Source organism: Bos grunniens, chromosome 11 (genome assembly GCF_055505025.1).
Source record: "Bos grunniens cultivar Pamir isolate PY7600 chromosome 11, Bosgru_T2T1.0, whole genome shotgun sequence".
NCBI classification, from domain to species: domain Eukaryota; kingdom Metazoa; phylum Chordata; class Mammalia; order Artiodactyla; family Bovidae; genus Bos; species Bos grunniens.
Window position 1 is genome coordinate 3,543,983 of NC_141175.1, and position 26,210 is coordinate 3,570,192.

General features: G+C 50.1%; 1 protein-coding gene across 20 annotated transcripts in view; it reads left to right on the forward strand.

The window, feature by feature from the left end:
• The first annotated feature begins 7,250 nt into the window (after window positions 1-7,250).
• The window catches only part of LOC147362308 (histo-blood group ABO system transferase 1-like), a 38,466-nt gene continuing 19,506 nt past the window's right edge, over window positions 7,251-26,210 (forward strand). For 6 of the 20 annotated variants that reach the window (XM_086324230.1, XM_086324232.1, XM_086324234.1 and 3 more), the window contains exon 1: window positions 8,058-8,207. In XM_086324230.1, the coding sequence (XP_086180356.1) occupies window positions 8,147-8,207 (61 nt within the window). In that variant the 5' untranslated portion in view covers window positions 8,058-8,146. Of the gene's footprint in view, window positions 7,426-8,055; window positions 8,208-8,277; window positions 8,550-9,481; window positions 9,621-26,210 lie in introns of those variants that run through there. The other 14 variants (XM_086324239.1, XM_086324242.1, XM_086324245.1 and 11 more) reach the window with 9 other exon arrangements.

The window sequence follows — 26,210 nt, forward strand, 5'->3', positions numbered from 1 at the left end:
CACGATGGTGTGTGTGATCACTCACCTAGAGCCACACATCCTGGAGTGAGAAGTCGAGTGGGCCTTAGAAAGCATCACTACGAACAAAGCTAGTAGAGGTGATGGAATTCCAGTTGAGCTATTTCAAATCCTGAAAGATGATGCTGTGAAAGTGCTGCACTCAATATGCCAGCAAATTTGAAAAACAGCAGTGGCCACAGGACTGGAAAAGGTCAGTTTTCATTCCAATCCCAAAGAAAGGCAATGCCAAAGAATACTCAAACTACCACACAATTGCACTCATCTCACACGCTAGCAAAGTAATGCTCAAAATTCTCCAAGCCAGGCTTCAGCAGTACATAAACTGACAAGTCACAGATGTTCAAGCTGGATTTAGAAAAGGCAGAGGAACCAGAGATCAAATTGACAACATGGATCATAGAAAAAGCAAGAGAATTTCAGAAAAACATATACTTCTGCTTCATTGACTATACTAAAGTCTTTAACTGTGTGGATCACAACAAACTGTGGAAAATTCTGAAAGAGATGGGAATGTCAGACCACCTGACCTGCCTTCTGAGAAATCTGTATGCATGTCAAGAAGCCACAATTAGAACTGGACATGGAACAACAGACTGGTTCCAAACTGGGAAAGGAGTTCAGCAAGGCTGCATATTATCACCCTGCTTATTTAACTTCTATGCAGAGTACATCATGAGAAATGCTGGGCTCGATGAAGCACAAGCTGGGATCAAGATTGCTGGGAGAAATATCAATAACCTCAGATATGCAGATGACATCACCCTTATGGCAGAAAGAGAAGAGGAACTAAAGACCCTCCTGATGGAAGTCTATCCTAAAGGAAATCAGTCCTGAATATTCGTTGGAAGGACTGATGCTGAAACTGAAACTCCAATACTTTGGACCCCTGATGCGAAGAACTGACTCACTAGAAAAGACCCTGGTGCTGGGAAAGATTGAAGGCGGAGGATTGATGGTTGGATGGCATCACAGACTTGATGCACATGAGTTTGAGTAAACCTCTGGAGTTGGTGATGGACAGGGCAGCCTGGCGTGCTGCAGTCCATGGGGTCACAAAGAGTTGGGCACGACCGAGCGACTGCACGGAACTGATGCTGTAACTAGACTCATGGCGATCACTTTGAAACGCGTAGAGATTCCAAAGCACTGTGTTGTGTAATAGGAAGTAACTGCGCTGGACGTCAGTTATATGTCAAAAACAAAGAGGCTAATAGAAAGAGAGATCAGACTTGGGTTTGCCGAAGGAAGAGGATGGAGGGCGGCGGGGAAGTGGAGGAAGGCATTGAAAAGGTACAGAGTTCCAGTTCTAAGATAAGTACTGGAGATCTGATGCACAACATAATAAATACAATTAACACGGCTGTACGTTATATATGAAAATTGTTACGAGTAAACCCTAATCGTTCTCATCACAAGGAACAATTTTTTCTACTTCTTTAATATTGTATTTATATAAGATGATGGACGTTCATGAAACTTACTGTAATGATCAGGTCATTATGCTGCACACCTTGGAGTTACACAGTGCTGTGTGTCGATTATATCTCCATTAAACTGGAAGAGAAAATTAAAAAACACCCCAAAATAGATTCATAAAGAAATACGTAGATGCAAGTTATTAAAATATGGATGCAAATTCCAGAAAAACCAGGAACAGCATGGAAATGGCCTCTGGGGGTGGGGGGCTTGGGGGTGGAGGACTTCGGAGCAGAATCTGACTGTTATTGCTTCTTAACACTGTGAACCTGTTTCAGGCATTTCCCTTATTTAAAAAACATCGAGCAGATCACTAGGTGCAGGGGCGCACGGCGGAGAGCTTGTGTCCAGCCCAGGGAGGAGAGGGAGCGAGGCTCGGGCGGGACGTGGGCGGCAAGAGCGGGGGGCAGCGGAGCAGAGGGTGGGGGTCACTGGCTGGAGTGGAGGGTCCCTGCAGAGCTTGTGGAGGAGACAAGACAGGGAGTCATGGTGAGCCTGGGGTGCACCAGGAGAAGGGATCGTCCGCTGGGCACAAAGAGAGCGGCACAGATGAAGGCAGCTGGGGAGGGAGGCAGGGACAGGGACAGGCCTGTGAGCAGGCCCTGAGGCTCCTCGGAGGGCGGACGCCTGTGCTGAGGCCCCGCGGTCCAAGCGGGTGATTCCACATGCCCACAGCGCTCCCGGAGGCAGGGACGGAGGAGGCAGACATCTGGGGGGCACCTAGCTTATGGTGGGGGAACGGGGTCGAGGCCATGACGCCGGGTGGAGGCTGCGGTGCTGGGGAGAGAGAGGGGTGGGGGTCCTTACCCTCCTTTCTCCACCAGGCCTCTGAACCTCCTCCCTCCGACAGCACCTGCCACGCAGCCAGCTGCAACCCCAGTCGGCTACTACATGAACCTTTATGCGACATCTTGTGGACACGGCGACAGAATGTGTGCCAGCCTGCCCTCAGGCTTGCATTCTGCAGGGGACACGAAGCGCTTCAGTGGTGTGGGCAGGCCTTCCATGGGGCAGTGCCCGATGCCCGCAGGCCTGGGGAATCAGGGAGAACCCTGGGGGAGCTGTTCCTAAGGGTGGCCTGGAGGCCAGTCAGAGGGGAGGGGTGCCGGGGCAGGTGTGGAGGTAGGGGAGAGATGAAGGGTTTCTGGGGGGCCACAGGGAGTTTTCTCTGGTGGGCTTCAGGCAGCAGGGGAGCCAAGGTGGGTGAGTGGGGCACGTGGGCGGCATGCCGGATCTGTGGGCCTGTGTTCAAAGCCTTTTCCTCTAAGGTAACCTGGCCACGTAGGTGCTGGGTGGCTGAGGGGTGTGGAGAGAAAGGAGCGAATGCTGTTTATTCGGCTGAGAAGGAAATGGTCCTGGGTATCGAGACTCTGGAAATAAGGTGCCAGGAGCCCTGGCCAGGGGAGATTGGATTGACCAGACCAGCTTGGGACAAGGCTGGGGCCAACCCCGGGGAGCACGGCCACAGAGCCCAGGGGCAGGGGCCCGGCAGGCCGGGCACAGAGGCAGAGAAGACCCGCAGGATGCCCCCTTTGGTAAGGCAAGGGCGGAAGAAAGTTTGAGGAAAGAGCCAGAGCTGTAGGGAGGTTGTAGCCTGTCTGGATGGGCTCCTTGCCAGCCGGGCTTGAGCAACATCAGCTTTATTTTTCCTTAATTTCCATTGAGTTAGGCTCTGCCCTAACTGCCCTAACCTGTGTGTTAGCATTTGGAACTTCGACCCAATTTGAGTCATTGCCCCATGAGCGTGCCCCGTTCCTATCTCTCCTGGCCGCGTGGTGACCACTGCTTCTTCAGCCACATGGTTGTCCTCGGCCCTGACCTCAGGCTTGGCCTCTGGGGTCCCACGCTCTGTTCCCCAGGCCTCGATCTCAGTGTCCAGCCCCACGGGTACTCTTGCACATGCCCGCAGCAGATGTCCAGCCATCCCAGGCTTGGCGAGCACTGGAGACCCTCCCTCTGCCTCTCCCCACATCCTCCGCCAGACCCATCAAAGCCCAAACTTCTCCTGGTAAGAAAAACCCAGTCCCAGGAACTGGGAGACGTGGTTTCTGGGAAAGCAAATATCCTTATTTATTCATCACGAGCCTGTGGTAGAAAATACAACACAGTCGATTTTTTTAAAAATGTTAAGAGGAAGTTCACATACAACATTAAAAATTTTAAAGTATGCAATTCAGTGGCGCCTAGTCGATTCACAATCCTATGGAGCCATCGTCTGAATTTTGTCCAGAACATTTTCATCGTGCCCTAAAAAGATCCAGGACCCAGCGAACAGTCACTCCCCGTTCCCTCCTAGTCCTCGCCCACCAACCACCAGTCTGGGTTCATCTCTACAGACTCCCCTCTTCTGAGTACTTCTTATAAGTGGAATTACGTGATTGATCTGGGCCCTTGTGTCTCCTTTCTTTAACTGATCACATTGTTTTTTGGGGTCCATCCACGAGGTGGCATGTATCAGTACTTCATTCTTCTTTATGGCTGAATGACGCTCTGCGGTGAGAGTGGACCATTCTGTGTTAACCGTTTATCTGTTGATGGACACTGGGGATCTTTCTACCTTTTGGCTACTGTGAGCAGCGTTGCTGTGAACGTTTGGGTGCAGGTACTGGTCTGTTTTCAATTCCTCTGGGTCTATACCGAGGAGTGGAGTTGCTGGGTCATAGGATAATCCCGCGTTTACATTTTGGGGGAACTGCCAAACTGTTTACCACGGCAACTGCACCACTTTCCATTCCCAGGCAAAGCGTGAGGGTTCCGATGTCTCCACACCTTCACATCACTTGTCATTTTCCTTTTTTTTTTTTTTTTTTGGATTTGGTGTGAAGGGTTGTCTCATTGTGGCTTTGATGTGTGTGCGTGTCCTTGACGGCTGGGGGGCTGAGCATCTCTTCACGTGCTTATTGGCGATGTGCATTTTGAGAATCGTCCATTCTGAAATTGAGTGGTGTTTGCTGCGTTCTAAAGGTTCCTATTTCTGCTTTATTGACTATGCCAAAGCCTTTGACTGTGTGGATCACAATAAACTGTGGAAAATTCTGAAAGAGATGGGAATACCAGACCACCTGATCTGCCTCTTGAGAAATCTGTATGCAGGTCAGGAAGCAACAGTTAGAACTGGACATGGAACAACAGCCTGGTTCCAAATAGGAAAAGGAGTACATCAAGGCTGTATATTGTCACCCTGTTTATTTAACTTCTATGCAGAGTACATCATGAGAAACACTGGGCTGGAAGAAACACAAGCTGGAATCAAGATTGCCGGGAGAAATATCAATAACCTCAGATATGCAGATGACACCACCCTTATGGCAGAGAGTGAAGAAGAACTCACAAGCCTCTTGATGAAAGTGAAAATGGAGAGTGAAAAAGTTGGCTTAAGGCTCAACATTCAGAAAACGAAGATCATGGCATCCGGTCCCATCACTTCATGGGAAATAGATGGGGAAACAGTGGAAACAGTGTCAGAGTTTATTTTTCTGGGCTCCAAAATCACTGCAGATGGTGACTGCAGCCATGAAATTAAAAGACGCTTACTCCTTGGAAGGAAAGTTATGACCAACCTAGATAGCATATTGAAAAGCAGAGACATTACTTTGCCAACAAAGGTCCGTCTAGTCAAGGCTATGGTTTTTCCTGTGGTCATGTATGGATGTGAGAGTTGGACTGTGAAGAAGGCTGAGCACCAAAGAATGGATGCTTTTGAAGTGTGGTGTTGGAGAAGACTCTTGAGAGTCCCTTGGACTGCAAGGAGATCCAACCAGTGCATTCGGAAGGAGATCAGCCCTGGGATTTCTTTGGAAGGAATGATGCTAAAGTTCAAACTCCGGTCCTTTGGCCACCTCATGCGAAGAGTTGACTCATTGGCAAAGACTCTGATGCTGGGAGGGATTGGGGGCAGGAGGAGAAGGGGATGACAGAGGATGAGATGGCTGGATGGCATCACTGACTCGATGGACGTGAGTCTGAGTGAACTCCGGGAGTTGGTGATGGACAGGGTGGCCTGGCGTGCTGCAATTCATGGGGTCGCAAAGAGTCGGACACGACTGAACGACTGATCTGATCTGATCTGATGTGAAAGGTCCCTTACACATTCTAGACACTGGATCCTTATCAGATTTACAGTTTGCAAATACCCCCCCTTCACTGCGTTGCTTTCCCTCTCTCAATACTGTTCTCTGATGCACAAAAGTTTCAAATTCAGATGAAGGCCCGCTTCCTTTTTTTTCTTTTGTTCTTATGCTTCTGGAGTCATATCTAAGGGTCCATCACTGAATCCAAGTCAAGAAACCTCTGTTTTCCCCTAAGAGCTTTTATTTATAAGCTCTTATATTTAGGTTCACAAAAATTAACTAAAAAGGGATTTAACTTTTGTGTATATGGTATGAGGTAAAGGTGACAGATGATTTTCATTCAACTCTTTAAAAAATATTTTATTGAAATATAGTTTATTTACAATGTGTTAGTTTCAGGTATACAGGAAAGATTCATATATGTAGCCTTTGTGATTCATATATATATACACTGAATCTTTAGGATTCGTATGTGTATGTTAGATTCTTTTCTATCATAGGTTACTATAAGATACTGAGTCGTTCCCTGTGATATACAGTAAGCCCTTGTTGGTTATCTCTTTTATATACAGTAGTGTGTGTATGTTAGCCTCAGACTCCTAATTTATCCCTCTCCCATCCTTTCCCCTTTGGTAACCATAAATTTGTTTTCTATGTCTGTGAGTTTATTTCTGCTTTGTAAAGAACTTCATCTGTATCACTTTTTCAGATTCCACATATAAGTGAGGTCATGTGATATTTGTTCTTCTCTGACTTACTTCGCTTAGTGTGACCATCTCTGGGTCCATCCATTTGCTGCAAATAGCACGACTTCATTGTTTTCCTGTGGCTCCCGCAGCCCCAGCTCGGCAAAGGCTAGGACCTGCCCTGGGGATGCTGGTGCAAGGACCCTCTCCTCCTTCCCCAGTGGCCGGCACCCAGGGATGGAAGCTGGAGAGGAGACAGCGTCCAGCTTGTAGGATGAGCCTGCGAGCCGCTACTCAGGAGGCTGCTCCCCATCCAGCCTGGTTCCCTCGTCCCCCTCCCTCGGCCGGGCGGGCAGGCGGGCAGGCGGGCACCGGCACACAAAGCATGAGCTGGGGGAGGGGGCAGAGAGAGGGCTGCCGTCTCCTCTGCCCCTCTCTGAGCTGGTGAGCTGGGCCGTGTTGGACTTTTGAATGAGGCCCACCGGCCTGGGGTTCCCGCTCCCCAGATGGACCTCCCCAGGAGACACAGGGACAACTTCACTGAAGCTCCCCTTTACCCCCGAATGCTGGGATTCTCTGGGGCCAGAAGCTTCCCTCCAGAGAGGATGACGGAGCCCAGCGAGTGTCCAGGGCCTCTGGGCTGTTCAGCGTCAGGCGGGTGAGACAACAGGTGTTTGAGAAAAGCAGTCCCCAGGGTGGAGAGACGGCGAAGGGGGCGGTGGGGGGGAGAGGCAAGCGGGGTCCACCACTCGCACCCCTCGCCGGGCTTGAGGGCCAGAGCGCGGGGCAGGGCTTGGCCCTGCAAGCAGGGGGAGCGGCCCACAGGGCCCCTCTGTGATCTGAGGTGTGGGCAAGTCACTGCCCCCGAGCTACGGGGGCAGCCAGCTTTGGGCATCCAGCCAACAAGTCTGGTTTCCGTCGTGGGACTGACCTGGCTGGCGGCCCTGGGCAGATCTGGGCAAACAGGTGAGCTGCTGAGGTTCCTCCCACCCCGAACGGACAGGCAGGATTGGCCCTGGGGAAGGGGCTGGACCTAAGTCCTCAGCTCTGGCTCTGAGCCTGAGGTCCAAGCTGCCTTCAGCTTCTGCTGCGCTGACCGCAGCCTCCCATCCCCGGCCTCTATCTCCAAGCACCTGGCTTGCAGGTCCTCCCAGGAGCCATGGATCCCAGAGGTGAGTGGGGAGGGCCAAGGGCTCCAGAACCAGGGGTGTGGGCACCTCTCGAGGGATCTGACCATCTGGCCAAGCGTGCCCAGCGGGGTTAGAGCCGGCGGTCCTGAACCAGGAGATGGGTGCAGAGAAGGCTTTATGTGTGTGGTGGGTGGTCGCCGGCAGGAATGGTGATGGCTCTCAGGGAAGTAGGGCTTCTCTGCTGGCTCAGACAGGTAGAGAATCCACCTGCCATGCAGGAGACCGGGGTTCAGTCCCTGGGCAGGAAAGATCCCCTGGAGAAGGGAATGGCTACCCACTCCAGTATTCTTGCCTGGGGAATTCCACGGACAGAGGAGCCTGGACGTGCCCAGGATGGTGGAGGGTGGAGGGCAGACCCTTGAGGGCAGCTGTCCTGATTCGACAGCCAGGTCTCCCCCAGGTAGAAGCACCCCCAACAGGCGCATCTCCGGAGCTCTCTCTTTCCTCCACTTTGTCTGGGCCCCAGAGGAGGGAGCAGATGGTCACCGAAGGACTTCCTTCTGCTGTGAAGACTGCCCGGTCAAAGGCCCTCCCGGGTCAAAGTCTCTCGAAGTCCCAGTGTGGGAAGTTGGAACCCAGGACATCTGGGGAGTGGGGGGTTGGTGGGGGTGGGGACAGAGCAGGAAGCAGGGAGGGAGTGAGGGAGGGAAGGAGGAGCTGGCCAAGGGGCAAGGAAGCTCTGAAGGCACAGACTGTTTCCTGGATGGCAGAGCCCAGCCCAGCCCCAACCCGAAGCAACAAGCCAGCGTCAACCAAGTCCACCTGTGAGTCTGGGGGTCGAGAGGCAGAGGGGAATGGACCAGAGCGGGCGAGGAGGAGGAAGGGGCCGCGTGCTGCTAGGGTGCTCTATGCCCCCGGGGTGGGGGTGGAGGCTCAGCCTGGCCCTCTCCTGCCCCGCCCTGTGGCTTCCTGGCAACCACTCCTCTCTCTTCTGGGAACCGCCTGCTCTCATCCCCACCCTCCTAAGCCCTGGGTGGGCCCGCCCAGCCCCTGTGACTGCTCATGCAAAACCCAGGCTCTACGGGCAAGGGGACTGCCGGGCACCTGGACTCCTCAGGACCCCCGCACGGGGCCATTCATGTGCCCCCTTCACAGAGCCCAGCTCAGTGAGCACCCACAGTGCGAGGCGGGATAGTGGGGCGCTGGTGTGCAACCCAAGCTCCAGCTGGGGGTGGGGGGCGGGGCACCCTGTAGCCGGGGGTGGGGAAGGGGGGCACCCTGCAGCCGGGGGCCACTCCTGGGGGCAGGCCAGGACACTGGGACCTGACTCTTGTGTGCGTGTGTCCCAGGCCGACCCAGGCACTGTTCATTCACCTCATCTGGGGCCGGTTGCAATGAACCTGCCAGAGCAGCGGTCCGAGGCATGAATGGGAAAACCGGCTCTGTGGGTCCCCTTCTCCCGGGGACTAACCAGGGCTGCGGTCAAACCCCAGCTCCTGGAGTCTCCCCTTACTTGACCGGTGGAGGAAGGTAGGGAGGGACCTGGGGGCTCTGGGCTTTCCAGACGCCTAGGAAGTCTCCCCTGCCCTCCCGGCCACCCGCCAACCCAGAGCAGGAGGAGGCGGCCCTGGTGGGAAGCTGGGAGGGTCGGAGAGGCGACCAGCACCAACCTGGACCCCTCTCTCTGCGCCCTCCTGGCTCCAGGGACCGGAGGTCGGGGGGACTGGCCGTAGGGGATGCCTGCCACCACATGCGAGGAGGAGACAGTGGAGGGAGGCGGGACTCCCGCCGTCCTTCAGGGGTCAGTGGGAGCAGGACCCAGTCCTCTGCCTGCTCACGGGAGCCCCTGGGTGCCTGGGGGTCACACTCTCTCGGAAGACCAGGGTGCACGGCCGCCTCTTTTTTCTGACAGTTGACACGGAAGTTCTCTTTCACTGATGGAAGGAGGCAGACTGACTTGGCTGAGGCTGGGCTGCCGGGTAGAGCTCCTGGAAGAAATCCTTTTCCCAAACAGACTGGGAAGGACGCACTGGGTGTTCCCGGCTCAAGTGGCTCGAGTTTGTACTGATTCCCTGAAGCCGTGTGTCCTCAGTCTGCTCTTCACGACCCAAGCAGAGAGGCCCTTGTGAGGGTGGTGCGTGGGAGCCGCGGGAACCAGGGCTCTCGGCCTTTCCCAGTCAACAGAAATTGACCAGAGGCCGGACAGTAGAGATTGACCAGAGGCCAGAGAAGTTCAGGCAAGGTTTTACTGGGGGGTCTGCGGCAGCAGAGGGTAGTGAGAAGTAACAGATTCCCTTGCTTGCTTGCTTACTGGGGGTGTGGGGGGTGGGCAGGCTTGTTCCTTTTGTGGGCTGAGGGTAGGGGTGTGTCCAGGCGTGGGACTGCAGGGCTGGTTCGCCCACCCCTCAGGTGCTATTGTGAGCAGGGTGCATGCGGGCTACCCTGCTTTTGCTCCCAATCCCCTGCTTTTGTTCCTGGCTTTTCTGAGGTGATAACTAAGGGTTGGTTTGGTTTTTTTTTTTTTTTTTTTGTATCTTTTGTCCAGAATTTACCCCAACTGTGCGTGCATGAAGTTATTTTTAGTGCCATAGAAATTCTTTGTGTCTTGTTGCTGGAGGAGAGGTGTGTCCAGGGGCAAGTACTGCAGAAAAGGGTCCCGCGTCGTCTCCCGCGTCCCAGCCTGTCTCACTTCCCACTGAGAGACTCTACACCCTTATTCGTAAGGGGTTAGGGACCTGCAGTCTCTCCTTCTGAAACTTCTTCCTGCTGGTCTTCCCGGAGACCCTAGGTTTCCCGAGAGGTGTAGAAGTCCCTTGCTGACTGTTCCAAAGGCCTGCAGGGACTTGAACCACCCTCCACAGGAATGGGTTGAACTCCTTGAGTCATCATGAGCCTTACTTGAAACTTTGGAGCCTAGTAGACACAAACTTCACTTTCACTTCTCACTTTCATGCATTGGAGAAGGAAATGGCAACCCACTCCAGTGTTCTTGCCTGGAGAATCCCAGGGACGGGGAAGCCTGGTGGGCTGCCGTCTATGAGGTCGCACAGAGGCAGACACGACTGAAGCGACTTAGCAGCAGCAGCAGACACAAACCTAATCAAAAGGTTAAACAAACAAGGCCTAGAAAGAAGAACAACACCAGTCACTAAAGGGCTCAGGCGGGGAAGGAGCCAGGCGAGCTGTGAGAGGCTCCCTTAGCTGCCGACCCGTCAGTGCGTGCCGTCACCCGTGCCGTGAGGTCATTCTGCTTGGGCGTATGTTTTTGCTTATGTCGGGATTAACCTTTCACATGTTTCTCTACTTTTCGAGTGGGAGATCTGGCCCTGGTCCCACGTGTCCTTCTTGAACCGAAAAGTCACAGGTTTACGACGCTTGGGAAGACAGTGGAGCGCCAGGGGAAACATGGCATAAATCAATGTCGACTGAAAAGAAAAGGGTTACGAGAAATGGAAACCTCCTGGCAGAAAGCTTTTTATGGCTTGTAGGATCCAAGAGAGCAGACTAGCCGGCCACTCTCCAACCTCCCCACTGTACTGAGTAACCAGCGTTGGTGACTGAGCGTCTGCTGAGGCCAAATGGCTTTTCTCAGGGTCACGTTCTAGCTGGTGTGGCCTCAGAGCTGTTCTCTTTGCCTCCCAATCTGCCTGCTGTTCCCTTGGATAAACTGAGAATTTTCGCTTCGCTGCCCATGGCTTAGGCCTAAGATAGCCTGTTTTCTATCTGGAGATAGCTCTCTGCTTCCAGGGTTTATAACATATCTCAGATATTTGACTTGTTGTTTTGAGAGTTGTGCCTTCATTTGGGAGAATGTGTGAATCCAGGTCTCAAGGAAATTAAGGACTTCGGTGCTACTCTGGTCTGGGGCCTCCATGGCGGGATTCCATATTAACATGCTGTCCGCGTGCTGTAGAGCAGCCTCCTCTTCTGGGTGTGTTTCCCTCAGTTCTTTCCTCAGGGCCTGGGCAAACCAGTGTGGGCGCCTTGAAACCCCTGAGGCCGTGCTGCCCAGGCATATCGCTGCATCGGGCCCCACCGGGGGTCTGTTCACTCAAAGGCAAACAGACGCTGCTCGGAGGGATGAAATGGGATTCCAAAGAGGGCGCTCTTGAGGGCAAGCACAGTAAGCCGCTTGGCTTCTCCAGGAATCTGGGCCGATACAAGGGCTGGCCACGGGGGGACTGATAAGGACCACCTGCCTTGCACAGTTCTAAGGTCTTGTGCTATTCGACATTCCCCCATTGACTGAACAACGGGCAGAATTAGGATATTGCACGGGGCTTCCCTGGTGGCTCAGACAGTGAAGAATCTGGGTTGGGAAGATCCACCGGAGAAGGGAGTGGCTACCCACTCCAGCATTCTTGCCTGGAGAATTCCACAGACAGAGGAGCCTGGCGGGCTACCGTCCATGGAGTTGCAGAGTCAGACACAACTGAGAGACTAACACTTGTTCACTGTGGAGACTGATGGGGTACTAAGAGGCCATGTTTTAGGGATTCATCTGTGAGGGGTTGCAAACTTTTTTTTGCTCCCAACTTTATGTCTTATTAGGATAAGTGGCTTCTGGCTTAAGGTTAATTTTTACAGGTTGGATATTTATGGACTTCCCAAGGATTCTTTTGCCCCAAACATCAGGGAATAGGATCTTGCTCTTGCGAGTGATCTTTCTTATTCAGAGTCAAGAACAAGGGCTGCCTGGGGTCTCCTAATTGTCATATGGCTGAGAGGCAGCCATATTATGGTCTCTCCCCAGTAGTGGGGAGAACTTCCCTGGTGGCTCAGACAGTAAAGTGTCTGCCTACGATGTGGGAGACCCGGGTTCAACCCCTGGGTCGGGAAAATCCTCTGGAAAAGGAAATGGCACCCCACTCCAGTACTCTTGCCTGGACAATCCCGTGGACGGAGGAGCCTGGTGGGCTACAGTCCACGGGGTCGCAGAGTCGGACACAACTGAGCGACTTCCCTCTCCAGTAGTGGGTAGGAAGCTCAGGCACAGCTACAGAGTGTGTGTTCGATTGGCAAGTGAGAGGCCCAGGGGAGCAACTGCTTCAAGGTTTTCCATCAACAGCAGTTACTGTGCAGGTTTTAGAGGGAAGAGGTCCAGAGGGAGAAGTCAGGACAGAGTAAGTGGCTCCGTATTGATTTAAAAAGTCAGTCTTCTTACCTGCCGCGTCAAGGACCACCCATGGCTTCTTGATGGAGACAGACAGCTTGTTGAGGGGCGTCACCAGAAGCCCCAAGCGGCCTTAGTCGTCCAGCACAGCTGTCTGGGGAGTGGGAGCCCCTCCCGCTTTGGGAGGGGATGGCCCCACCTCCGAGGACCGTGTACAGACTGGGCAGGGACCAGGGGGTCTTTTTTTTTTGCACTTTTGGCCCAGTGGCCAGTTGACCGATATTTGAAGCATTCACCCCTGCTGGTTTTACCTCCAGGAGGACGGTTGGACTTCCGTGGCCCCCTTGGGTTGTCCTGAGGCTGCACGGCTAACAGCATGGCCGTCAGTTCAGCTCGGGCCCTGGCCAGCCTGTTTGCACGCCAGGTTCTCTCTTCCTCCTCGGTTTGATCTGGATTATTAAATAGCCCAGAGGTCTCTCTAGGAGCTGGGGCATCGGGGTTTGTGGGCCGAATTGTAACTTTTGGAGTTTCCGCCTGCTATCAGGGGCAGGATGGCTGTTAAAATGTTGTCCCAGCAGGGACTGACCCCTCAGGAGTGGATGGATCGAGGTCAGTAGATTTTTTTTTAAAAACCACAGGCCATCCCTGAAAGAGGGCTGAATTTTCTTTTTCCTTCTTGGGTTGCTCCTTTAGCCTTTTCATAGTTAACTGGCTTTTTGATGCACTTTCTCATTCTTCTGTACACACCGTAGCAAATGTTCGCCGGCTTCTGTCCGTTCCCAGGAACTGCAATGCCCTCAGGATTCCCGACGTGAGACCGCGTCCCCACCCACATCAGAACGTTCGGGTCGGTCCTCGTCAGTGTGTCCCTGTCCCGGGGTCCAGCCCCGGTTGGATCCAGGGATATCCTCAGGAGGACGGCATTGGCGAAAGGATAGTTAAAAGGAGAAAGAGACAGAGGCTTGACCTGACTGGTTTATGTGGGAAACCAATAAAGTTCGTGACACCGAACTTGCTCTGACCACGGAGGCCGCAGGCGCCCTCTCGAATAGCTGAAGGTGCCCCACCTTAGGCACCTTCTGGAGTGCGTCTTAGAAGCCCAGGCAGGTAAGTGGTCTCAGAGAGCCCCCACGCTCCGAATCAGCCATCCTGAAGGAAGAACAGAGGAGAAAAGGAGAGAAAAGGAAGCAAGAAAGAACAACGTGGGGAGACCAAGCTTCGGTGAGCAAGGCCCAGTAGCTTTATTTTCAAAGGGAGCTTATATACCTTAAGTTGTGCGTAGAGGATAACAGGGGGTGTGAAATCGTGCAAAGTCAGCAGTCTTTGATCCTTATCGAGACCAGGCTTTCTTTTCTGCAAACTTATCATATACAAATGCTTTAGGTGATTTACATCATCTTCTGGCCAGAAGGCCTATTAACATTTTAGGAGTCTTTGTCCCGATAAAGGTTAGTTAACCAGAAAACTTGTTTTTTCTAAGAGTAATTATTTTAAAGTTTGGCGCCATCCTTTGAAAGTGTTAGATAAAGTTGCATTCCTATAGGACAAAGGTGCAGTGAGCTCACAGCAAGGAAAGAATTTATTACCTTAAGGGTCTAAGGTTGTTAGCACCAAGGCCACTATTTATTTCTTCTATATACCAACTATATTAATTAATATACACAATATAGGGGATGTGGCAAGCATTGGCTCAACAATGAAATATTCTGCTAGTTCCATTCTAACAATTTCTCTATACTATTTGAATATCTTAAGCTTCCCGTCATTCCATCCGGGTAAACCTGTCAGGCAAGTTAGAGAGCCATCTGAGGGGTTTGGATTGAAATACTCTTAATATGCCCAGGAGGCTAATTAACTAGAGCTTTAAGTTGATTTTCTTCAAAGAAAAGGTGATCTGGGATAGCCCCCCGTTAATGTCAGAGGAGTTGGTGGAAGTCGTAAAATAGTTTAAAAAAAAAAAAAAGAAAGTCATAAAATAGTAAAACAGACAGATTCTGGTTTTGGGGTAGACGCTCAGGCAAATCCGGGGGGCCCTCGAGTCCTGACTTGCCTTTGCATATCAGGCCTCTCCGCATGTCCTTTGTCATGGGTGGGAACTCCCATGCTGGCTCCTGGTACCCCTGGGCTGCCGCCCAGGCTCTCTGTTTTTCCTCAAGGGTACAGCAAGTAGATAAGACTATTTGGACACCCTTCCAAGTTACAGGCCAGAGTTAGGGCCTGAAACCTTTCAACAAACTTACTAGGTCTTCTGAAAACGGGCTCAGTCGCTGTTTACATGGGGTTAAGTCAAAGAGAAGGGTACATGTCCTCTGATTGGATGTCCTTTTGCCCTTTGCCACTTCCCTAAGTTAGTTCAGCTCAGTCGCTCAGTCGTGTCCGGCTCTGTGTGACCCCATGGACTGCGACACGCCAGGCCTCCCTGTCCTTCACCAACTTCCTGAAGAGGACATCCTATTCCCGACTCTGGCTTATAGGAAGTCCCATTATGAATCACCCCGAGGGACTAGTCTCTCCCTCCAGGGGTAATAGAGACTATAAAGGAACATAGGTGGGGTGAGGGGTTGGTCAGAGGGATCTGGGGAAGCAGGTGGCTCCGGAGAAGCAGGGGAAAGATTGGAGAGGGTTAGAAGGAGTTCACCTAACATGTTGGGAGTGCTTTCCGACTCCCCAGGCTTTTCACTACAGGAGACACACAGAGTGGGGTTTTGGTAAAGGACCATGAAGTCTTGGACATATAGAACCTCAGTTCATCTTCCCATCTTGCAACAGTAAAGATCCAATTGCAAGATAGTACTGTAATTTAGAGACCCATATTCAGGTCATTTCCCTCCATAGCCCCAACTTATCTAAATGCCAGGCAATCACAGTAGACTTCAAGTTTTTTTTCCTTTTCTGCCCATCTATTTTTAAAATGTCCAATTTTTTAGGGATACATCCCAGAGATGTTTCTTCTGACTTAGAAGAGGATCCTTCTGTGTTGATTAACCTGCAACTAAAAACGCTTCTAGAAATGAAATCCATCCTGGAGACGTTTACCAGGAGGCTGTTATCAGAAGAGAGTCAGGGTGTCCTCTGAATTTCCTTCTTACCTATGAGATTGGGAGCATCATCCACGCTCCCTTGGATTCCCTGGGGGCTCAGACAATAAAGAGTCTGCCCTCAATTCGGGAGGCCCGGGTTTGATCCCTGGGTCAGGAAGATCCCCTGGAGAAGGAAACGGCAACCCACTCCAGTATTCTTGCCTGGAGAATCCCACAGACAGAGGAGCCTGGCGGGCTAGAGTCCACGGGGTCCCAAAGAGTCGGACACAACAGAGTGACTGACACTTTTACTTTCTTTCACTCCTTGTTCAGACATTTAGTCTGAACAGGGACTTCACTGGCCTCATGCAAGCCAGGCAGACGGTCACCCTGGCCTGGATCTGAGCCCTGACATTGCCGGGAGTTCTACATGACTTTGGGCAAGGCTGTTCCTTCTATGGAAAGTTCCTCCCTGGCTGGAGCTCCTGTAATGAATTCTTGGGGGACGGTGATGCCCACACTCTCCTCTGCAAAGCCCTCTATTTCCTCCCCTCGCCTGAGCACTAAGAAAGGAGGAGCACTGTTTCCAAGGAGGAAGTTCAGGGTGGCCTAGGGGACACCTGAGGCCCTGTGAATTGCTGTCGTTGTTCAGTCAGCAAGTCAAGTCTGACTTTTTGATCCCATAGACGGCAGCCTGCCAGGCCTCCCTGTCCCTCACCACCTCCTGGAGCTTGCTCAAACTTACGTCCATCGAGTCAGTGATGCCATCCAGCCATGTCATCCTCTGTCGTCCCCTTCTCCTCCTGCCCTCAATCTTGCCTTAGCATCAAGGTCTTTTCCCACGAGTCGGCTCCCAAGCACTGGAAGCATCAGTCCTTCCAATGAATATTCAGGATTGCTTTCCTTTAGGATTGACTGGTTTGATCTTGCTTTGAATATTTGAAATTAAAAATCTCTGGCTTCCTTGGTTAGTGGGTGATAAAGCGTTCTTTGTTCATCTCACGTGACCTGTCGGCAGCAGCCCCGGGACACCTCTGGGTGTGGTTTGGCGGTGTCAGGGCACAGATTTCAAGAACCTGTCGGGGAAGTGCAGCCTTCGAGACCTCTTCCCTACTCCATCCCCACACCCTCTCCCTCCCTGGACGTGCGACTCAGGACAAACACCATGACAGCTTGCTTGTTGTCGTGCCCAAGTGCCATATCCAGTCCAACCCTGGGGCCCGGCGGCCCAGCTTCCAGGCTCCCTGGATCCTCCAACGCCAGGAGCCTTCCATGGTCTCTTCCATCATCCGGCCTCTCCTCCTCTCTCTGGTCCAGCTCACCTCACTGCACCCCACCTTCTGGGCTCACTTCCCCGTCCTGAGCTGCTAGCCCTATGCCTTTGTGGGAGCACAGGAGAGCTTCTTGCACTTTGCCTCAGAACAGTCTTTTGAGGTTCACCTGTGCAGCCCGCTCTGTTTCAGAGGTGGGTGAGGAGTCAGGGGGCTCAGGAAGTCAGCTGGAAAGTGCCAGGAACTTCAGACCAGCTTCCAGCTCCGAGCCACTGGGCAGCTGAGCTGTACAAGGTGTGGGCCGAGAAGATTCCATCCAGATCTGTGTGCCAAACACCATTGAGAGAAGGGACGAGAAGAGAGTCAGAACACGTGTCCCGACGCCCCCAGCCATCCTGCATGGGGCCGGGGGAGATGCCAACAGGGGAACCTCGAGGTCGGGATGTGGCTTTGCTGGACGGGACCCACCTTCAGCCCACCCTCCCGTCAGCTCGCCTGGGCCACTGAGCCCCATCAGCGGCAGGAAATGAGCCTCCAAGCCCACCCCATTTGTCGGCCCACTTTTTTTTTTTTTAAGAATTATTGTGGTAATATATACATAACAAGAAACTTACCATCTAAACCACGTTTAAGTGTACATTCCTGCGACCATCACCACCACCGTCTCCAGAACGTCTCATCTTCCCAAGTGGAAACTCTATGCTCCATCCCAGCCCTGGCCCCTGACCCCTACCACCTACTTTCTGCCTCTAAGGATGTGATTCCTCTAGGGACCTCAGAGAAGTGGGAAACTACAGGATTTGCCCCTGGTGACTGGCTTGCTCCACTTGGCATGATGTCCCTGAAGTCCATCCACGTTGTATCTCATGAAAGGGATAGTGTTAGTCGCTCAGTCGTGTCCGACTCTTTGCCACCCCATGGACTGTAGCCCATCAGTCTCCTCTGTCCATGGGATTTTCCAAGCAAGAATACTGGAGTGGGCTGCCATTTCTTTCTCCAGGGCATCTTCCCAACCCAGGGATCGAACCTGGGTCCCCTGCATTGCGGGCAGATTCTTTACCGTCTAAGCCACCAGAGAAGATCCTGTTGCATCTCATGCCAAGCCTTTGTAAGGCTGGCTCGAATTCCACAGTACTGATGCCCCACGGTTTCTTTATCCATCGATGGATGTTGGGGTGTGTCTTCGTTTCGGCTCTTGTGAATAATTCTGCTGTGAACACCAGTGTCCAAATATCTGTCTGAGTCTCTGCTTTTACCTCTTTTGGGGTATATGCCCATGAGCAGGCTTGCTGGATGATAAAGAATTATATGTTTGATTTTTTTGAAGAACTGCCATACCTTTTCCCACATGACCAGGGATACATCTTGAAGTTGGAACTGACACGGTGAGACAGTGAACTGAATTCAGGAAAAGGAAAAGTTAAAGATGCCTCGGGTTTTTTTGTTTTATGGCCACCAACCAGGGCTCGGACTTGGGGCCAGCAGCAAAAGCTCCGAGTCTTAGCCACTGGATCGTTGGGGAATTCCCAGCCTCAGACTTTTCTTAACGTTTATTTATTTTTGGCTGTGTCGAGTCTCAGTTGTGACACACAGGGTCTTCCTCGTGGCACGAGGGATCTTTCGTTGGGGTGCACGGGCTTCTCTCCAGTTGTGACTCGTGGGTTTAATTGCCCTGTGGCATGTGGGGCTCAGTGGTAAAGAATCTTCCTGCCAATACAGGAGATGTGGGTGCAATCCCTAGATCGGGAAGACCCCTTGGAGAAGGAAATGGCAATCCACTCCAGTATTCTTGCCTGGGAAATCCCATGGACAGAGGAGCCTGGCGGGCTACAGTCCATGTGGTCGCAGAAGAGACAGATACTACTTAGCAACTAAACAGCAATAATGACCTCTGGGACCTTAGTTCTCCAGCCATGGACTGAACCCCCGTCCCCCGCACTGGAAGGCGGATTCGTAACCCCTAGACCACCAGGGAAGTCTCAGCCTTGGACCTTTATGTGCATGGTGATGCCCTATCCTCAGACAGGAAGCGTGCCCCTTGGAGGTGTGGTGATGGGGACCTGTACGTCCTGTTTGGCCATGATAAGGTTGATGTGCCCTCAGTGGGGATGGCCATTCCAGTTTCCTGGTCCGCAGGTCCACAGAGCGGTGAAGGCTGCAGATATGCAGGGTCATCAGCATAGGTATGATATTTAATGCTCTAGGAGCCCCTGGGTGGTGAGTGCGGGTGCAGGAGGGAGCCCAGGACCACGCCTGGAGCCTCCAGTTCTCATGCTACATGGCGAGGAAGAGCGAAGGGAAATAGCCCAAAGAGTTCAACTGCAGCTGATGCGTTAACTCAGACAAGGACGAAGACATCGGATTAGGGAGCTGAGACTCTTGGAGGCTTTGTGTAGGGAAGCTTCAGTGAGGTGCAGGGTGAAAGGCTGGCTAGTGAGGGTTAAGAAGACTCTGGAGAAGGGTTGGAGGGCTCAGGAATAGAGGATTTTCTTTTCCAAGATTTTCTCTAAAGAGATGCTCAGATGAAAAGGGAGGGGCGCCAGAGGCAGACAAGTCAAAAGAAGAATGTAAGCGATGTACACACGTCACATTCTGCCGCACCCCTGCTCTGGCCACGGCCATTGTTCCTGCTCACCTGGTCCTCCACACACCTTATTACCAGGGCACAGCCAACACCCCATTGCTCACCCGGTGGGTGAGAACTGGAGTCTCAAACAATCTTTATCTGCCCACCCTTCCTATCATGAGGCTGAATGCCTTTCAACATGCATTGTCATTTCACACACTTTGCCCCTGAAAAAAATTCAACAATTGCTTATATTTATTAAGTCATAGGAGGTATTATTAAGGGAATTAGGATTTTTCTACGACATGAGTTGTAAACATTTTTTTCTCCGTTTTGGTTTCTTTTGACTTTGTCTGTGGTTCTTTTTAACCATGCATAGCACTTCATTGGGTTATATTTATTTGCCTCCATTTAGGGCTATTAAGAAAATCTTTTGTCAAACTTGGGCTTTTCTCCTCTCCAGGATTTAAAAAGTGACATGTTATTCTGGTTTATTTACATGCTTATTTAATGTCATTATTGTATATTTGGAGAAGGAGATGGCAACCCACTCCAGTATTCTTGCCTGGAGAATCTCATGGACAGAGAAGCCTGGTGAGCTGCAATCCATGGGGGTCACAGAGAGTCAGACACGGCTGAGTGACTAACACATTGTACATTACCTGGTTAAAAAATAACAATGATTCTTCAAGAGATAAACTACACGTCACGTCCACCTGGCCACCGCGAATACTGCTCCCCTGCTCTTTATGCACATTTTGCATTTATTTCTTGCGCTGCCTTTTCAGTTCAGCCAGTTCAGTTCAGTCGCTCAGTCGTGTCCGACTTTTTGTGACCCCATGAACCACAGCATGCCAGGCCTCCCTGTCCATCACCAACTCCCGGAGTCCACCCAAACCCATGTCCATTGAGTTGGTTAAGCCATCCAGCCATCTCACCCTCTGTCGTCCCCTTCTCCTCCCGCCTTCAATCTTTCCCAGCATCAGGGTCTTTTCAAATGAGTCAGCTCTTCACATCAGGTGCCAAAGTATTGGAGTTTGAGCTTCAGCATCAGTCCTTCCAGTGAACACCCAGGACTGATCCCCTTTAGGATGGACTGGTTGGATCTCCTTGCTGCTGCCTTTTAGGTTTTTTTTTTATGTAAATGTAAGTTAATATGATTACATGTCCTTTCCACCCTCTTTTCTTGCACAATGGGTAGAATATTACTTGCACTGTTCTGTACTTTGCTTGAAGCACGACTTATAAATTCCAACCGCATTTTTTTTGACGGTTGTATAGTATGCTTTGTTGGACACACCAAAGCCAATTTAATCAGCACAGCCCCGCCCCAGAGGAACCCTTGGGTTGCTACCAGTCCTTTGCCCTCACATACCAAGCCTACCAGTCACTCTACTCGTGTGCAGCTTCCTCTGCCCTGTAGCTAGTCCGAACTGAATCTGCAAGGTCACTTGCTGAATCTGCCTCTGGGCAGGTACTGTCTCATCTGCCTTCGTTGTGGGTTCTACCCTCTTCTACTCTCTACAGCGGTGTTTCTCGCTCGCCCCCCACCTCCACACACACAGCTACGGCACTGTGATGGAAAATATTTTAGAAGATCTTATTGAGGAAATGGCACCCCACTCCAGTACTCTTGCCTGGAAAATCCCATGGACAGAAGAGCCTGGTAGGTTACGGTCCATGGGGTCGCAAAGAGTTGGACACGACTGAGCGACTTCACTATTGAGTCAGGTTAAGCTTTGGAAGGCCACACATCATTGATGTCCAAGGTTTTTTGCACCCCAAGGGTCAGTTTTCACCCTCTTAGGGGTGATATGCCTGCTCGCCCTTCTCCCGGCTCCTACCCTGCCTTGAGAAAGTGCCACACCAAGGCGTGAGCAGGTGCGGTCCACGCAGTCCACTCAGTCCCTCCCGCAGAGCGTCCATCATCGCTGGTCTTTTCTCCATCTGATGGTGAGAAGCGGGACCTCGCTGTGGCTTCATTGTTTTTATTTTTAAAACAGCTTCAGGAATAATTGACATAATTGAGGGTTCCATCCCTGGGTCGGGGAGATCCCCTGGAGAAGGAAATGGCACCCCACTCCAGTTTTCTTGCCTGGAGAATTCTGTGGACAGAAGAGCCTGGTGGGCTACAGTCCACGGGGTCCCAAAGAGTCGGACATGACTTAGTGACTAAAACCCAGCAACAACAAGCTACACGTATTCAGAGTGTGCTGTTGGATAAACGTGTAACATCTGTGTACCTCCGTGAAGCTATCGCCACAATCGGGGTAACAGATGAACCTGTCACCATGACAGTTTCCTCTTGCCCTTCTGTGCCCCGTTCCACCTTGCCCACCCCTGCCACACAAGCCAGAGCCCCCTTTCTGTCCCTATAGACTACTGTGCATCTTCCAGAATTTCATATACAGGCAACTGTACAGTAATGATTCCTCCTCATCTGGCCTCTCATTATTTTGCAAATCCTCCACGCAGATCTGTGTATCCAGTTCGTTCTTTCTGCTGTGGTGCAGGCACACATCGATTTGCATGTCCTTCCATCTGTTGATGGACATTTGAATTCTTCGCTGTGACAAATAAAGCTGCTGCACCAGTCTTTGTGAGCACACGCTTTCATTTCTGCTGGAAAGGCTGGGTCATCTGGGAGGAAATGCCTAACTTTTTCAGAGCAGTTGGGTAATACTACAACCCCCCCACACAAGCATATGAGAATTTCTTTAAAAAAATTTTTTAATTTATTTATTTTTAATTGAAGGATAATTGCTTTACAATATTGTGTTGGTTTCTGCCACACATCAACGTGAATCAACCATAGGTACATGCCTGTCCCCTCCCTCTTGAGCCTCTCTCCCATCTCTCACTCGTCTAGGTTATCACAGAGAGTTTCGGTTGCTTCATATCCTCACCATCATTTGGTATTATTGACCTTTTAAATTCTAGTAGATATATAACAGTATATTACTGTGGTGTTATTTTATACTTGAAAATGATTTCTTTTTAATTTTAATTAATTTATTTTTCAGCCTCACCACATGGTTGGTGGGATCTTAGTTCCCCGACTAGGGATTGAACCAGCATCCTTGGCAGTAAAAGTGCAGCGTCCCAACCACTGGGCCGTCAGGAAATTTCTTTTACTGTGATTTTAACGTACATTTCTCTAATGACTAATGATGAACATTTTTCATAAACTTTTTTTTGACATCTCTATATCTTCTTTAATGAAGTCACGTGTGTTCAGACCATACATATATGTATTGGGTTGGCCAAAGGTTTTTCTGTAAGATTTTATTGCAAAACCTGAATGATCTTTTTGGCTAACCCTATGTATAGAATTGATGCCTTTAAACTGTGGTGCTGGAGAAGACTCCTGAGAGTCTCTTGGACTGCAAGGAGATCAAAACGGTCAATCTTAAGGGAAATCAACTCTGAATACTAGTTGGAAGGACTGATGCTGAAGTTGAAACTCCAGTATTTTGGTCATCTGATGTGAAAAGCTGACTCATTGGAAAACTCCCCAATGCTGGGTAAGATTAAGGGCAGAAGGAAGAGGGTGTCAGAGAATGAGACGGCTGGATGGCACCACCGATGCAATGGGCATGACCTTGGGCAAACCTTGGGAGATGGTGAGGGACAGGGAGGCCTGGTGTGCTGCAGTCCATGGGTCACAAAGAGTTGGACATGACTGGGGGACTAGACAGTTCAGTTCAGTTCAGTCGTGTTCAGTCGCTCGGTCGTGTGCGACTCTTTGTGACCCCATGAATTGGAGCACACCGGGCCTGCCCGTCCATCACAACAATAAAAATAATATGTGTGTGTTTTCATACAATTGGGTTTTAGATGCGGCTCCTTTATCAGATATGTGACTTGGAAATAATCTTTTCCTGGCTGATTTGTTTTTTTATTCTCCTGTGTTGTTGACAGAGCAGAAGTTACTCATTTTGATTAAATCCAATTTATGAATTTCTCTTTTCTGGATATTGCTTTTGGTGTTGTATCTAAGAAATCTTTACCTAGTCCAAGGCCATAAAAGTTGTATTATTTTTTTCTAAATGTTTTATAGTTTCAGCTCGTATATCTTTGTCTATGATCCATTGCAGTTAATGTTTGTACATGGAACAAAGTTCATCATTTCTGTGTACAGATCGCCAATCTATACACAAGAAAATAAGGTCTGTCACCGCTTCCACTTTTCCCCTCCTATTTGCATGAGGTGGTGGGACCAGATGCCAAGACTTTAGTTTTTTGAATGTTGAGTTTCAAGCTAGCTTTCCACTCTCCTCTACCATCCTCATCAAGAGGCTCTTTAGTTTCTCTTTGCTTTCTGCTGTTAGAGTGGTATCATCTACATATCTGAGGTTGTTGATAATAACAATTGGTTTTTGTATGCTGACCTTGTATCCTGCCATTTTGCTAAACTCACCTGCTCACTTGTTAATTCTAATGGTTTTTTTTAAATAGATTCCATCAGATTTTCTACAGAGATGAACATGTAGTATGGGAATACAGACCGATCTGCTTTTTCCTTTCCAATCTGGATGCATTTCTTTTTCTTTTTTTAAAAGCAGCTTTATAGAGGTAAAGTAGACATGTAACAAACTACACATTAATTTAGAAACTATAGAATCTAATAACTTTGACATGTACACCTGCAAAACCCATCATGACAATTATGAAAATTAATATAACTCTCACCCCCTAAAGAGTCCTGTGCTCATTTGCAACTTCTCTCTGCCATGCTCTGCCCACCGCCATCCCCAGGCAACCACTGTTCTGTTTTCTGGCACTACAGATCAATTTGCATTCCCTAGAATCATATATTGGAGAAGGCAATGGCACCCCACTCCAGTACTCTTGCCTGGAAAATCCCATGGACGGAGGAGCCTGCTAGGCTGCAGTCCATGGGGTCGCTAAGAGTGGGGCACGACTGAGCGACTTCACTTTCACTTTTCACTTTCATGCATTGGAGAAGGAAATGGTAACCCACTCCAGTGTTCTTGCCTGGAGAGTCCCAGGGACGGGGGAGCCTGGTAGGCTGCCGTCTATGGGGTCGCACAGAGTCGGACACGACTGAAGCAACTTAGCAGCAGTAGCAGCAGAATCATATATAAATGGAATCTTCCAGTAAGTACTTGCTCCTATCTGGATTTTTCCACACAGCATAATTTGTTTTAAACTATGATTGTAAGCTGGATTCATCTAATTCTCTCAGACACACAAGACGGAACAGAAGGCTCTCAAGTACAACAAAATCTCCCTATGCACTTGAAAATCTTCTCCATCCATTAAATCAAACCCAAACTGCGCATATCAAGTTCCCTTAAACATTGAAAATATGGGACACATAGAGTTTATACAGAATTATATAACACAGTGTTACCAAATTCATTGTAAACTTGTATAAGCTCAAGCTTTTGTTTTGTCTTTAATTTTTATTTTTTTAATTGAAGTATAGTTGATTTACAATATTGTGCTCATTTTAGGTGTACAGGAAAGTGATTCGGTATTTTATATATCAGATCAGATCAGATCAGTCACTCAGTCGTGTCCGACTCTTTACGACCCCATGAATCGCAGCACGCCAGGCCTCCTTGTCCATCACCAACTCCCGGAGTTCACTCAGACTCACGTCCATCGAGTCAGTGATGCCATCCAGCCATCTCATCCTCTGTCGTCCCCTTCTCCTCCTGCCCCCAATCCCTCCCAGCATCAGAGTCTTTGCCAATGAGTCAACTCTTCACGTGAGGTGGCCAAAGTACTGGAGTTTCAGCTTTAGCATCATTCCTTCCAAAGAAATCCCAGGGCTGATCTCCTTCAGAATGGACTGGTTGGATCTCCTTGCAGTCCAAGGGACTCTCAAGAGTCTTCTCCAACACCACACTTCAAACGCATCAATTCTTCAGTGCTCAGCCTTCTTCACAGTCCAACTCTCACATCCATACAAGACCACAGGAAAAACCATAGCCTTGACTAGACGAACCTTTGTTGGCAAAGTAATGTCTCTGCTTCTCAATATGCTATCTAGGTTGGTCATAACTTTCCTGCCAAGGAGTAAGCGTCTTTTAATTTCATGGCTGCAGTCACCATCTGTAGTGATTTTAGAGCCCAGAAAAATAAAGTCTGATACTGTTTCCACAGTTTCCCCATCTATTTCCCATGAAGTGGTGGGACCGGATGCCATGATCTTCGTTTTCTGAATGTTGAGCTTTAAGCCAACTTTTTCACTCGCCACTTTCACTTTCATCAAGAGGCTTTTGAGTTCCTCTTCACTTTCTGCCATAAGGGTGGTGTCATCTGCATATCTGAGGTTATTGATATTTCTCCTGGCAATCTTGATTCCAGCTTGTGTTTCTTCCAGTCCAGCGTTTGTCATGATGTACTCTGCATATAAGTTAAATAAACAGGGTGACAATATACAGCCTTGACAAACTCCTTTTCCTATCTGGAACCAGTCTGTTGTTCCATGTCCAGTTCTAACTGTTGCTTCCTGACCTGCATACACATTTCTCGAGAGGCAGATCAGGTGGTCTGGTATTCCCATCTCTTTCAGAATTTTCCAGTTTATTGTGATCCACACAGTCAAAGGTTTTGGCATAGTCAATAAAGCAGAAATAGATGTTTTTCTGGAACTCCCTTGCTTTTTCTATGATCCAGCGGATGTTGGCAATTTGATCTCTGGTTCCTCTGCCTTTTCTAAAACCAGCTTGAACATCTGGAAGTTCACGGTTCACATATTGCTGAAGCCTGGCTTGGAGAATTTTGAGCATTACTTTACTAGCGTGTGAGATGAGTGCAATTGTGCGGTAGTTTGAGCATTCTTTGGCATTGCCTTTCTTTGGGATTGGAATGAAAACTGACCT